This window comes from Dermacentor andersoni, chromosome 9, assembly GCF_023375885.2.
Source record: "Dermacentor andersoni chromosome 9, qqDerAnde1_hic_scaffold, whole genome shotgun sequence".
Classification (NCBI taxonomy): domain Eukaryota; kingdom Metazoa; phylum Arthropoda; class Arachnida; order Ixodida; family Ixodidae; genus Dermacentor; species Dermacentor andersoni.
In genome coordinates, this window is record NC_092822.1 from 54025640 (window position 1) to 54041754 (window position 16115).

Consider the following 16115-nt stretch of genomic DNA (forward strand, 5'->3'; position numbering starts at 1 on the left):
TCTGTGTGGGTCTCCTCGCAGGTGAGGAGGAGAGGATCACTATTCCCAATACACAGAACTACGTTCTGTTTTAGTTGCAATAACATAACACGGGCGTTCTAAATGCCTTCAGGTTGTCGTCGGATAGGCACCACCCCCGCCCTGCTGTTACAGTATCGATGCGCGTGCACTAATCCCGGCAGGGTGGTCACAAGGTCTCCAGAAACGAGCAGTGTCGGTTTCCGCGCCAGAGCGACGAAGCCAAGTGGAGGCAGCGTAACGATCAGTTTAATCGCCTAGGTCGGAGCCAGGCAGCCTTCCGGCATCCGCTACTTCCGTGAGCGTTGTGCGCGCCCTGGTTAGCCTGCCTATATCAAGCAACTGTGTACGTAACCAAACCATGGTGCAAACGCTGCTCTGATGGGTACGAATAGTTAGCGTCAAGCTAAATCTTCCTAATACCTTCACTGGATGCTTACAAGCCCCGAAGACTTTTTCCGTTTGTCTCAGCTCGTGCGCAATCGAAGTGCGGCCCCGAGGTAGTGCCGCTGACGGCGTTCGTCACTGCGCCAGCGTGGACCTCATTGCGAGACGCCCTATTTCTACCGTGGCGTTGTTCCTGTTGCGTCGCAGCATTACGTTGGGGATTGTGGGAAGGAAAATTGTGGCGGACCTGCTGCTCTCCCCGAGCTGTGTTAGAGCAAGATCGGTGAAAAATGTGACCCCGTAGCAGCGTTTACATGAATTCGACAGTGTCGCATCGCATCGCATTTCAAGCTCATCACATTCATGTAAACAGCAGTAATGCGCTAGGAATGCGCATCGCATTAATGCGCCAGGCGAGGATAGATTTACGGGCGCGAGTCGACTCTCGCGGAGCATGTAAACGCAGGATCGTCGCATTAGGAATTGTGGGAAGGAGTTAGCCACCAACATGGCGGCGGTCCCAGCTGCCCGCTTCGAATTGCATTTGGCGTTGCTTTTGTAAAATGCACTTCGTTCGCAGCAAATGATTGTGTAAACGGCTTTCGCTTAGTCTCAGGCCGCTTCAAAGACAGAGTATTATGGATAACCTTGTGGTGTTTTCGAGATCGCTTCTCGTTTCGAACGAGTCGAAGCCTAACGAAAGAAACGTTCGAGATGTCAGCGCTACCTATTGCTATTGTCGGGAAATAGCCGCAACGACGGCATATGGCCTCTGAGATCCGAAGATCTCGCTGGCTAACTAAAGCTGTAAAAAACGTGCGCTGCTTAGCGTACGCTACACTATAGCGTATAGCGTACGCTATAAGTTGCGTAAGCTAAACTAAAACTGTCTATAACTCCGCACCCAGCCACCAACGTACACTCGGCCCACTACCGGAAACCAGTTAGACCGGAAGTCGGTTGCGCTTCTCTTATAATAATAATAATAATAATAATAATAATAATAATGTAAGGAAGTTTATTGAGCGAGTCCAACAAACGGGCGGTAGCTCGGAACAGTGAGCACGGAGAGCAAGATGGTGGTGTTCGAACGCCGGTCTCGTGCCCTCCGCTCTTGATGATGATCGGTATGCCATTCTCTTCCTTTCTTCATTACAATAATAATAATAATACTTTATTGATGACTTGAGAATCATACAGTGGAAGAATCGGGCCTGCCAAAGCCGCAGTGGGCTTGAACGGCAGTGCCTGGCAGACAGCGACAGAGCCATAAGTAACACGTTATTAGACAACAGTGAAAAAAAAAGCGAGGTTGCTTTTTTTTTATTTTATGTGTTCTTATTGTATACGAGACAATGTGGCGCTACGTTTTCGCGAGAGTTAACGCGCTACATGTAGACGGCGTCACATCGCCTTTCCCAAATGCGCTTGGAAATGCGATGCGCCACTGTCGCATTCGTGCAAACGGGGCTCGTGGTGGCGATGCCGGAATCGCTGCTTTGCTTTTTATGTGCGACGCCGTGCGCCGCCACCATCGCACCAGGGGTGCGGCGCTACATCTTAATGCTTGCGCATCGCGCTACTCGTGACGTGCTAGGAAATGTGACGCGCTAGTGTCGGATTCTGTCGCATTCATGAAAACGCGGCTCTTGTGTCTCGTGCTGCTCTACTCCACGTCGCCTCCGTAGTGTTAGAGCGCCGTCTGAGGAGCTCGCGCAGAATGTTATAGCTAATTCCACTGCTTTCAAACACTTGCCTAAGCGCGAACTTACCTTTTCTTTTTCTCATCCGATTAGCATTCATTAGGGACTTCATGCACTTCATATTACGTCCACCCGTACCCAACATCTTCCATTGCAACTTGGGCCACCGGGTATATGACACTGGGCATCCACCACTGAATATGTGATGGAGTAGACGACACCGCAGTAGACGATTTCGACCATTGGGTACGTGCAATAGGCCATGTACCACTGCATATGCGTCAGAACAGAACACTAGCATCACTGGATATGCACAACAGGGCATGTGACTGCAGGTAAGTGCAAGTGCATGGCCAGTCCTCTAGAATGGGTATGTACCACTGCGTAGGTGCTCGGATAGACAAACAGATGGAGACGCAAAACGTTAACAGTAGGCAACAATGAAATGGAAGCATGCAGTAGCAGAAAACCTAAAGAACTCGGAATGAAAAGCAGCCAAGCGTGGAGAGAAAAAGTGAAGAAACTTGGACCAAGGGGTGCATCGAGCGCAGGTCGTTGCTCATTGGAGAAGCAAAAAAGACGTCGCTAACAGAATATTGAAGAACGGCGCTGCACAGACGTTTCGGATAAAAGAGACAGGGATGTGAAACATTTCTTCCGGATAGCATTGGCTAACGCATGAATGCAGTTTTGAATATTAATCGTCGCGTAAACTTAAAGAAGAAAGAAAGCATTCAATAATTGAAACACCAATCCATGTATATTGTGGTTTTATGTGAAAAGCCTTTTCATTGAGGTAAATGGAAAATATTTGCAAAAGCACTCCAATTATAGCTGGGACCAAGTGGGCCGAGTATGTACCTTAAATCTCCTGCCACTTAGATAAGAGCTGTCAGTGGAACCTGTGTATTAAGTAGGCGTATTACACCTACTTAAATAGAGCAGTGTTCCACTTGAAATTGCAATACGCGTGCAATGGAGTCCCATATAATGAAATATTTTTTATCATCATCAAATCTATAACGGCGTTTTACTGAAGCAGCCACTGTTATGCGAAACAACACCTCACATATTTATACATATTATCTGAAACGTTCTTCTAGGCAAGTGTAACGGCAAGCATGATTAAGTAACGACGCCACAAACACTTAAACACGCTAACTGGTAAAGGTCTGTGGAGCAATGTTTCCGGTAATGCGTACGCGTATTTTTATTCCAGGTAATAGGTAAGCGTAAAGGTACTCAAATATTCTTTTTTTCTTCTTCCTCCCTACTACAGCGCGATTATTGGCCACTCCATGGCATTGGGTTGTACTGGTCCATTTAGAGACCAACAACCAACCCTGGCAGCGGGTTTATGCTATGGCAAGCTGCCACCGGCTTGTTTACGATAGTAAAGTCAGGCCTCCGCATAAGCCCTGAGCTCTAAATTGCATTCCAAAAATTAAGCGCTGCTGTAAACACTGAAAGTATTCTCTTCTTTGGGTTGTCTACATTTTGTTTTAGCCACAAGAATGTATGCATGACAGTCTGCGAATTCCTTTGTTACAAAGGAATTCGCACAGATCAACTTATTAATGTATTATTTCATATTTCACAAAATTGCAAGTTAATTTTTACTAGAGTATATTGCCTTCAAATTTTTTATCCTTTCATAAAGCACCCGCATTCCACTGAAGCAAAAAAAAGAGTGGTGGTGGTGGTAACAACTTTATTAACAATCCGGCAAGTTCGTGGCCTGGGCCTAGGCCGCCCCCGAGGAGGTCCGGAGATCCTGTCTCCTCGCCGCCTCATGGGCTTGCTGGATGGCCCATAGTTGATTTTCGAGGTTTGAGCTGCGCAACGCGGCCGTCCATGGCGCCGCAGCTTCATCTGTTGAAACGGCATTTTCTCTGCATATAACCTCACATTCCCAGAGAATGTGTCTAAGAGATGCGTGAGCCCTGCCGCATAGTCTGCAGTTATCATCTGAGTAGATGTCCGGATATATCCTCCTGAGATGGACGGGGTTGGGGAAGGTCTGCCTGTTGCAGAAAACACCCGTTTAGCACCCTGAAATTAATGAAAGGGTGCACTAGGGTTGTTCTGTTAGCGAATGCACCTGCTTTAAAAAAATTACGGGAAACGAAAGGGTGCCAAAACATTGACTCGCCATCCTGGCACTGGGAAACTCGATGTCCGGCGAAACTATTGAGAACCATCACTAGAATTGCTGAGGGGGGGGAGAGGTATGCAAGGCTTTAATGCTTTAGAGTAATGGCACTAATCGTAATTTAGAGCAATGATAGTAATGGGTGTAATGATAATTTTGACCGCACCCCGACGCCCATGGCGGTGCTGCAAGAACATTGAAATCAGTTGCCAGGCTGGTTCTGTTATTATTCCCCACGTCGCTAGCTGCCGTCGCCGCGACAACTTGCGCAACAATAATCCTTACCTGGGAACGTATGCGAGGCGAGCTACGTCCTTCCTATTGTTATCGGGAGCGCTTTTCATCAATTATGTGGTTGGGATGCTAGTTTCGTGCTTGTTCCTTATTGAAACGTATGCTGTTCTGTTTGTTGTATGCGTGATTCTAAAGAATCTATGCGCTGTTCGCTTCACTTTGCTGAGTGCTTGAAGCTTCTGCCTTAACGGGATACGAGACACTGCTTCTGGCACTTCACTGCCACCAGGATCTGCTCCCATTTTTGCTAGCGGACGCCGACACGAAAATTTCCCCACCAACTAGTGGCTAACAGCTTCGCTGTAAAACGTTGTTTCGAAATCCAATCCGCCCACGAGGGTGTAATTCTCCTCGCTGTGTAGTGGGCAGGCGCCATGACATAAGGAGCAAGCAAACATGCATGCAAATTATTCTCTTTTTTTTACTATTCCTATCAACGCAAGGTTTACTATAGTACTCATCACTAGTTTTACTCATGTATTCATAGTTTATTTTTCTTCTTGGATTATACATTTATTTTACTCTTTTGTGTTAATTATTTATTATCCAAATTCTTTTATTTATTCAATCATATTACCACCTGATTCGTGGCCTATCCCCCATAGTGGGTTTGTGCCATTGATTGAGGCTTCATCATCATCATCATCAAACAAGCCCGTGCCACGCGGCACGCGAAGAATATCTCGGCATCACGGAGCTAGCGCCAGCAGGCAAAGCCGTTGAGTTCTCTTTGCCGAAATGGCGCTCCGCATCTTCGTCGGCTGCTGCATTTTCGGCGTGGGATGGTACGCGGTGGACAGGGTGCGGCCAGGACTGCTCCCGCAGATCGACGTTGCCGGCAAGATCGCAGCCCTCCGCACTTCAGCGGTCCCTGCTATCGAGGACAAGGAGGGGAAGGACACAAAGGGCACCGCCGTCCAGGCAAGTCGACAGTTTGAAACCGCGAACGCTGTCCAGTGGGAAGCGAACGCGAGCCGTTTGGGGCAAAGCCTGGGGGCGATGACTCGCATGTCTAGCGTGCCCGGCTGCAGATGTTCACTAACATTCCACTCAGGGCACCAGCGTTGGTGAATCCGGCTCAGCCACTCAAGGCCACGAGGCACCTGCCGGTGATCTTGGAGTGGGATCTTTGGAGAAGATTTACGTCGTTGTAGGTAAGCGTTTACTATTCTGCAGCTCTTCGAATAGAACAACCACTATACGATCGGATATAGGTTCTAATTAAGAGGGGAGAAAAAACCTCGGGATATGACTGTTCCTTTCTTTCTTTTTTTTTTTGTACATTAAACAAAAATTATTTCCCTTACCAAACATTTATAAGTTGTAAATACAGGAAATGAAATTTTCGGTAGAGATACCAAACAAATAATAGTTCTAAAGCGGAAAACGACTACTGTGCGCCGACCACCTATATTGTCTGTTGTCGGCACGCGGTAAAGATTGGCTTCTTGACGCTGTAAAGTACTAAGTGCTTAATAGCGCTTCATGAATTGTGATGAAAGCGCTGCGCCACAACAGCGTTCTTGAAAACATCTCTCTGTGTAATATTTTGATTACCTTTATCGCTTAATGATTGCTACAAACTACTGATTAATAATAAATTCCTCCAGATTTTATTTCACCTTTATTCGTCTTATGGAGCGGAGCAGCAGCGTAGCGTTGCGTTAAGGGGACTAACAACCGATTTTTAAGGAACAATTTTCTTGTGCCGCAGGGGGAAAATCTCGTCTTCGTAAGCTTGTTTATTTGCAGCAGTCACGTTCAAAAGCGCGTGAAAACTTCGTAAGCAGAATTTTTCGATCCTAGCAATCTAAAATTTGGAGTGCCAACGCCAGCAACGTACGCTGAAAAGTTATAGTGATGCCAAATTCCCGCCCCGCAAATGCGGAAAGCGGAACGATGGGCGGCTCTCGCAGGAGTCAGCGCGACTTTTATTAACCATCTGCATTTTGACCTTGACCGCCACTGTCGAAAATAAAAGGCTGCCCCAATGAGTTGCTGCTTCCGAGGCTGCTGCTAGCGGCAATGTGCTAGCCCAGTGCTAGCTAAAGGGGCTTTAGTGTTAGCGGCAATGTAGTGCCCTCTAGTGGCTTTTGGCGCAAGTACCCGCAGCGCAATTATGGCCTCCAAGATTGGCACACAGCGTGCGTCGTTTCATCTTAGAAGTCGTTGTGGCATTTTTGTGTACTTACAACAATCGAAGATTTAGGTGCATATTCTAAACTTCCGAAAAGCAGACACAGCAGAACAACAACAGAAAATACAAATCAAAAGCGTATAACAGCAAGGAATGGTATTGCATTTCAATATTCAAGAAAACGCCCAGTAGCTGCGGACGCTTAGAAGATCACGTGATAGGCCATCCCAATCGCTGTGATGCTTTCGGCACGTGGTGGCGCCAAAAGTTATTTTCCGCGACTCACGAACAATTAAATATATACATCCTCGTTTAAGGAGGCATACACTGCTTGTTTCAATCAATACGAAACACTAGCTTTCCTTCAGCTGGGCCATCTCGATTCATGTTCTGAGTGGTTGTGTGTCCCTCTAACCCTAGAAATCCTAAGGTATAATTTTTAATAGTTGCTATCGATACTTGCAAACTCGAAATCAAGCACTGGAGATTCAATGTAGAGCCTATACTAGCTTTTTGATACGCTGCTGCGGGTTTTCGGTTACGGCTAGCTCAGCTAATCAATTACAAATTAAATAATGACCATACTAATTAATTTTAATCAATTATCATTTCGATGTTCTCTTCGTAGCAATACACTCTCCATGGCCAGAAATAAATGCGAACAAGTTGTTTGAAGTTTCATTGTGAAATGGCTTTCGGGCTTTGTAAAGTCAAATTTGAATATGGCATTTCTAGCACTGGTATTAAAAACATACGAAAACGAAAACAGTGTGTATGCTCACAGGAAAAGGCCACTCCTCGGAGTTTAAAGTTAGCTGTGTCGTCGGTGCACCGAACTATTCCAAGCAACAAATATCCGCCTTCCAGCATTATTTACTCAAGGAAACTTAAAACTTAAGTTGCAGTGGACTGGCAGAGTGTACCACATCAAACAACCCTCTTAGCATGCAATAGAGAGGTTGCGCAGGGTCTAACAAACGTCTGCGTGCAAACCTTAACCGCAGCTGTAAACACGATGCCAGAGAGAAGCCGTTAATAGTTAACAATATCCATCTTGCATGGTGTCCAAGGGCCAGCTATGTATTCAGTGGCAGGACGCCAGCAAGGCGGCTGCAGTGACACCACTGACAACATTCTGCTTTATTGAGCTTTCTCATATTTCTTTGCAAGACAGCGTACTATAGTCGGAACCACTTCTTTGCAAATAAAGCTCTAAATTTACTCTGGGGTCATCACTTTTTTATGAAAGTAACTGCTCAGTCTACATTTTAAGCATTTATTAGCAATTTTAAATGAAAGGCGTTTTGACCGATATGAAAGACGATCCTTACCAGCAGTCTGACAAATCAAGGTTACGCATCTTGCTGTACTCCCTTTAGCTTTCAGGCAGAAAAAGGTGAGTCAATTGTAGTCTTTGAGATTTTATTTCAGTTTAGGTCTATAAACTGTCTTGGGCTTTTTTTGATGTGGCACTATCCCTCGCATAAGATTCGTGAAATTTCTCTAGTCTAAAGCCACATACAACGTAATAAGACTTTTAATGCAGTCTCTGCACGTAAATAGCCCGCCCACGAATATAACGGGACGGGGATATTCGCTCACTCAAAAAAAAGAAAAAAAAGATGTTAACATGCAATTATAACGCGAAGTGATGCCGCAAAAGGAAATGACTCTCAAACGCGAAAGCCTACAAGACGCATTGTTCATCGTTACTACGAACTACCATAAGAAAATGACAGAGAAGGACAAGTGCAAGCACTACACACTCGTTGTCACTGCTCACGTCTTTGTTACTGCTGACGTCACTGCGTTGTCACAGCTGACGAAGATGGCAAATCTATGTTCGATTATGGGTGTTGGAACACGGCTCCGTACACGTTAGTTATCGCAGTGATAGCTAGCACTTTAGATCACTGCACTTCGTAACCCCAAAGAGAATAAAAAACGCGTTACATCCGTGTCATGAACCCGTATGTAACGTGAAGCGCGAAGTCAGACAGGATATTCTAACATAAAAAAATGGAATTTATTTTCAGTATACGTTTTAGCTAGAACTACAGTTAATAAGATGAAAACAGCGTGGTTCGCGGTGCTATTTGCATTAACATACACGATGCAACTGAACTACATGTAACCATTCCGATATCGGAAGAGACTTATGGGCACCCGGTTCTTTATTTATTTAGCTTTTTCTCCCGATTCACTCTGTCGCAGCGCGCATGTGGTCAAGTGCGCAATCCTTGTGCGAGCACTTGATGGACACACTGGTCCCCACTGACTTGCAACCTCGGCTCCGAGCCGCCTGGACAGCCCTACAAGGCGTGGAGTGGACGGCAATCATTGGCAGTGAAAAGGCGCGAGTGCTGATGGCGTCGATTGTGTGCTTCGCCGTCTCAAGGTAGATGTTCTCCATGCCGCTTGTCTGCTAGCCATCAAACCATCATGATTCACAGACAGACAGACAGACAGACAGACAGACAGACAGACAGACAGACAGACAGACAGACAGACAGACAGACACAGACAGACAGACAGACAGACAGACAGACAGACAGACACAGACAGACAGACAGACAGACAGACAGACAGACAGACAGACAGACAGACAGACAGACAGACAGACAGACAGACAGACAGACAGACAGACAGACAGACAGACAGACAGACAGACAGACAGACAGACAGACAGACAGACAGACAGACAGACAGACAGACAGACAGACAGACAGACAGACAGACAGACAGACAGACAGACAGACAGACAGACAGACAGACAGACAGACAGACAGACAGACAGACAGACAGACAGACAGACAGACAGACAGACAGACAGACAGACAGACAGACAGACAGACAGACAGACAGACAGACAGACAGACAGACAGACAGACAGACAGACAGACAGACAGACAGACAGACAGACAGACAGACAGACAGACAGACAGACAGACAGACAGACAGACAGACAGACAGACAGACAGACAGACAGACAGACAGACAGACAGACAGACAGACAGACAGACAGACAGACAGACAGACAGACAGACAGACAGACAGACAGACAGACAGACAGACAGACAGACAGACAGACAGACAGACAGACAGACAGACAGACAGACAGACAGACAGACAGACAGACAGACAGACAGACAGACAGACAGACAGACAGACAGACAGACAGACAGACAGACAGACAGACAGACAGACAGACAGACAGACAGACAGACAGACAGACAGACAGACAGACAGACAGACAGACAGACAGACAGACAGACAGACAGACAGACAGACAGACAGACAGACAGACAGACAGACAGACAGACAGACAGACAGACAGACAGACAGACAGACAGACAGACAGACAGACAGACAGACAGACAGACAGACAGACAGACAGACAGACAGACAGACAGACAGACAGACAGACAGACAGACAGACAGACAGACAGACAGACAGACAGACAGACAGACAGACAGACAGACAGACAGACAGACAGACAGACAGACAGACAGACAGACAGACAGACAGACAGACAGACAGACAGACAGACAGACAGACAGACAGACAGACAGACAGACAGACAGACAGACAGACAGACAGACAGACAGACAGACAGACAGACAGACAGACAGACAGACAGACAGACAGACAGACAGACAGACAGACAGACAGACAGACAGACAGACAGACAGACAGACAGACAGACAGACAGACAGACAGACAGACAGACAGACAGACAGACAGACAGACAGACAGACAGACAGACAGACAGACAGACAGACAGACAGACAGACAGACAGACAGACAGACAGACAGACAGACAGACAGACAGACAGACAGACAGACAGACAGACAGACAGACAGACAGACAGACAGACAGACAGACAGACAGACAGACAGACAGACAGACAGACAGACAGACAGACAGACAGACAGACAGACAGACAGACAGACAGATGAACGGGAACGGCTCATCAGATGAACGGGACATGGCACCTTGGCTTCGGTAAAGTAGTAAGCAGGCATGGAATGCCGCTTGCGAATGCTAATCGAAGCAAAGCGGGAGAGAGTATCTGTTGGTAGTCCGGGGGGGGGGGGGGGGCTCGTCTCCGGTATTATGGTAGCTGAACGATTCCGTTTTGTCAACGGATCCGATAAGACCCTCCTTAGACGGAGTTTTACTACTTCCAGTGAGCTTGGTGGCGCACTCACTGCCCCATTTCAAAGGGAACGCTCGTAGCATCCATCCACCCATTTATTCATCCCTCCATCTATGTATAACCAATATGTGTGATGGGGCCAGGTGAAGGGACATTTAACATCAAGCGGGAACAAAGATGGAGACAGAGGCCCTGCTTGCTTCAGTCCTCGGCAAATTTTTACTGGCTGTGTGAATTTGCAGCCTTGCCATACAGTTTGTGCTCCGTTTTCCCTATATATATCTCCCTCATCAGTTCCACGAAGACATCGCCTATGCCCTCATGCTGGAGAATATCCCATAGCTACCTAAAGTATAGGAATTCTATCTATAAAAATCTTTTCTCAGCTATCCGCACTTGTATGCGCTTAGTTAATACGATATTATCGCCTGAGTGTTTGCCTGCCCTGATCCCATTCTGTAGCTCGCACAGTATATCAATTTTCTCACCCATTTCGACACTTCTAGTGTTACGCTTGCATTGCCGCTTTCTATAACATGGGCGTCCTTCGCCTATATAGATAGGTTTTCATCCTGCTTTCATACCACGCAATCAGAATTTTATTTATTTTATTAACTTTTTCTAGGGGACTAGTCTTACGAACGTTGCTGTACGTTGCTCTTCGGACCCAGCTGTTTGCTTAGCTGCATTGGGGATTTTATTTGGTCCTTCTTTTGTTTTCAGGGACATTTCCTTCTGCCATCTTCTTGTAAACGTTTTTCATGCTAAATTATGAGCTGTCAGGCTTCTCTGTCGCTGCATCTGGTTGACTCCGGACTACGCTTTCTTTCTTGGGGACGCTATTACTGATGTAGTCACTCGTATACAGCAGGGCGTCATCCTTTTCGAAGATGTTACCCTCTTCGAGCCTTGAGAACGTTCGCAGTTTTTTTACAGCGAAGCTGCATACCTGTACCCTCCAAGGAAATTTTCGTGTCGCAAGCAAAAAACTCCTCATACGCCGGCTGATCCCGAAGTAAGTGCAATACCGGCCCAGCCACGTTGGAGTTGAAGCAGTCGTTAAGCGCTCCCCATAGGTGGGCCGATCCCGAAGTTAGTGCAATGCGGGGCCGACCCGCGGCGGAGGTGAAGCAGGCGTTAACGTGCACTACCTGCCACAACTAAACACCTTTTTTTTGTCTAGGTTATGTTGTGGAGGCTGCGCCGAGATGAACCCAAGCGATGACGACACATCGTCAGGGAACGCCGTCCCTGCCACAGTTGCCGGCTGGAAATCCATCTTTAGCATCTTAGGTATGGCACGTGGAAGGTTCTTAGGTTATCGGCATGAAGGCGGCCACATCTGCCCGAAAGGTGAGCGCTGCGGTTCATCTGCTGTAATGGCAATTACGAAAGATGATGGTTTTTAAATGTGGCACTCTTCGTAACGGGGAAGATGGGGCGACAAACGAACCCTTCCGGCGTGCGCTTGAAGCGTGGTTCGACTGCTGACCGATGATTGGCCCACAGGCTGATGAACCGCCGACGTTGACGTACCAGACGAGACGTGACGAGAAAAACATCTAAGCGCTTAAATAAAACAAGCATACGCGACAAAGTAGCCTCCACAAAAGAAGCGCAAATGTGAAAAGCTTCGCTGATCGGGAGACGGTAACAAACAACATAGGAAAGTCCTCCCCGAAATATGCAACAAACCGCCACCACAAGGAGATTTATGATTGTTAAAAAGGCAAGTGGAGAAACTCGAAAATTATATATATATATATATATATATATATCGCAGTGCACATGAGAAACACACTAGTACAAAAGCAGACATGTGGCGGTGACGCAAATGGAAGGATTAAACGCGATAAAAATGAATGCCCGACGGAAAGTCCGAGGGCAAATTAGAACACGTGGGCTTCTCAACGTAATGCGAGTCAACAGTGCGGTTGGTAGATTTTCCAGGCTCGCGGTTCCGCGTTGCCGAACACGACGGCAGACTTGTACCGCGTGTCGGCCTATTGCCGAGGCACGGCCGCTGGTCGAGGACTCCGGGTTTAGGAATTTAGCCGGCCGGCCGCTGATTCCCAGTGCACGTTCTCGCCGCCCAGACTTCCGAATAAACTCTTCCTCTCGCCGCGGCTACCGTTGCTACCACGTGATGAGGCTACCACGTGATGAGGAAGCGGTCTGGCAACACGGGACAGCAGAAAACGAAAATTGCTCACTACAGTCTCTTAAGCGCTGCCTCTACTAGAGAAGGGGGAGGGGGGGGATTGAGTCGGCAATGCCAAGAGAGGCACCGTGCTCCCACTTTGGGACACTTAGCTTATTGTAAGCCACTCGCGCAACATTTATCTTGACGTGTGAGCTTTATTCAGATCGGCTTCCACATACGAGACCATTATTCGTGGTAGCTGTTAGCCCAGTAACTAGACGATCGTTGCTCGGCTGGTCAGTTTCGAATCTGGCATTCAATTACCATGTCTAAACCAATGAGACGTTTGCAGAAATATGAAAATTTGAAGAGATAAACAATGATAGAGGCAAGGATAGCCTGGGGCTGTTGCCTTCAGGCCCTTGTTCCAGCCTCTGGAATCCGTGCATTCCTAATCTCGTGGCGCATACCTTCCGCTAAGTAAATGGAACACATCAGCAAACATTTTATGTTTATTAAGTGGAACATAAGTAGAACGAAGGAATACCGCCTCTCACTTCTGTTGAGGTTCTTGCCTTTGTCACAGTATATCACTTAATATCATTTCATACAAGCTTAACGCAGTATATAGAAGAACTGATCCTCGTTCCCTATAACTCCAGGCCAACTAAGCAGAACGTTTTGGGAACTATGTTTCACTAAGTGAAATTTCTGTTAAATAAATATACCTCAGTGTCGGCTTTTGGGTGGACCTTTTCTCTGCTACTATGTTGCGTTCTTAATGGCTTTCCACGTTGGTTCACTTAGGTGAACTAAATTGCATAATTGCGAAAATGTTAGACTTAATACTTTCGAATGCCTCCACAATGATGCCACTACAACAAGATTACCTGCAAAACGAAAAATTCTGTGTCCTGGCTGAATGCCTGTCTTCCTTGTGTACTAATTGTGAATGCCTATACAGCGAAGACCACTAAAAAGAACTTATCCGTACAACGAAGCAGTTGAGGCGTGCCCCCATGGATAATTTGTTGCTTTACAACTAATTCACTTAGAGGTACCGCCACTGCCCTTCCCCGCTGTGACTGAGCTGCAATCAACAAGCGGTGTGCTTGAAGGGCGTGCCGATCACAGCGAGTGTTTTAGTCCTGTAGCTCAGCTGCAGAAATCGCCCAACTCAACTCACAAGCCGCCTTTTGCAACAAACCAGCGGCTGTGACCGCTTACGAGTACGTCGAGGTTGATGTCGACGTGAGTCACACGACCCACGTTATCGTTGAAAGGCACAAGGACTGGAAAGAGGCGAAGAAAGTCGGCGAAAGCAACAGTGATAAAGATCCCAAAGATGAACAAAATTTAATATTTTAACGACAGTGGTGACAGTAGGATGCCTGAACACTCAGCAGCTGTACTTCCATCGCCCACTGGTTTCACCGCGGAGCGTGCGTGAATGGCAATGACCTGAGGTCGGCCGCACTCGCTAGTTCCGTCGTAGGAAGTGCGCGAAGCAACTCTGCTACTTCTGTCACTAAGCATCTTTTCTATTCGTGTTATTGAAATGTTTTATTTGACTGAACGTTCTAGGCCATCTCTATCGGAAGCGGAACGGTGCTTGATCTTTCAACGATGCGACCTATATAACGAAGGATTTCGGAGCTTTCGAGCGCTTCGCTGTGAAGGCGTTAGACTGGAACATCCTAATCGAATTCTTCCACATAGCATCCCCCTAAATAAGCTGCACATATTTGCAACAATGTTTCACTTACTTTGGGGCGCCAGTGTGAATTGAGATCAGCAGTGTAGTTCGACCGTTGTTATAGGGAGGGTACGTTTCGTGAATGTTGGCACTCATATACTTCAATCGACCGCAGGAAAAGCTGACGGCAAGTTGTTGCGGGAAGGTGCGGCGGCCGCGGTGATTCAGCGCTGGGTTCGCACCGAGTTCAAGCGATGGCTTCAAAACGGCAGGCCGTCTCGGCTCCGCATGGCTACATCGCCATCGAACAGCCAGCGCTGGATCGACGAGGACTACGGCGCCGTATTCAGCACGGTGCTCGAAGACCCCAGTGTTAGCGCCGACGCACTGCGGCCTCCAGGAGCTGAGCATTGCTCCGAAGACGAGCTTTTCTCCTACGGGAAGCGCCCCTCGGAAAGCATTGACCAAGGTGGCGAAGCCGAAGCATCGTTTCGAGTTCGCGAGTGCCGTACAGGACTTTCGCCTTCCTCGGCGAAGCTTCAGAAGGCTGCACTGAGGTTGAAATCGCCCGCAGTGCATTGTGGTAAAAAGAGCTTGGTATCGATGCACCATTGAATTTCGTATGTGTAGGTCACAATGTTTGCGCAGTTATTTAACTGGTCGATGAAAAAGCGCGAGAAAATCCCGAAATTCTCGCTACAGCATTACTGCGCTCTGTCAGTTATAAAAGTAAAGTATTTTTGTCCCTTTCTTTTTGTGCTGGTGCGTGTGTGACATGGCTGTTTGTGATTGCGGCTGTGACTCTTAAATATGGCTGCTTCTTAGCAGCGATTTCAAATAGGTTATAGACGGCCTGTGTAAAAAGCGTGTCCAGGAATTCTCGCACTTCCGATTTACTCCAGCTTTACTCCTTTCTACACTCTGAAAAAGAACAGCGATAATCCGCGACAAATACAAGCGTTTGCGACCTGAAAGTATTTTGTTGCAAACTTCGGCGTCAGTAAAGTCTTTGTTAATGAGGATCCTCGCGAATGGTGATAAAAATAACAGGTTCTCGCAATTTTTCGTCTGTCGAACATAAAGCGAATTCGTGATGTTGTGCTTCAACATTTGTTCTGAGCTTTACGAAACCTGGTCGGGGAAGTATAAATGACAGGAAGGGCTTGCTTCAATCTTAATGAGATCCCATACCTCAGGGGTGACAACCTTTCTCGTTTATGAACCTGTGCTCAAAATTAGTCCGCAGTGTCCCTAATATAGCATTTCTTGAAATACATGAGGTCCTTTCCGGCCTTAACCACACCAAGTTGTATCAATGAGCCCATTAATTAGGCAGCAAATCGAGCGTTAACAATGCTTCGTACGAGCTGTCCTTGTTCTTTTGGTTATCGTATTGAGAAATTAAAAATATTTTTCCTTCAAAT

At 46.9% G+C, this 16115-nt stretch overlaps 1 protein-coding gene across 1 annotated transcript; it reads left to right on the top strand.

Annotated features, from left to right (window-relative positions):
- The first annotated feature begins 5547 nt into the window (after window positions 1-5547).
- Window positions 5548-15441, top strand: LOC126528048 (uncharacterized). The gene is made up of 4 exons (XM_072284360.1): window positions 5548-5708; window positions 8906-9089; window positions 12036-12205; window positions 14867-15441. Exons 2-4 carry the CDS (start codon window positions 8911-8913, stop codon window positions 15304-15306), a joined length of 789 nt encoding a protein of 262 aa, XP_072140461.1. The 5' UTR covers window positions 5548-5708; window positions 8906-8910; the 3' UTR covers window positions 15307-15441.
- Window positions 15442-16115: the final 674 nt, after the last annotated feature.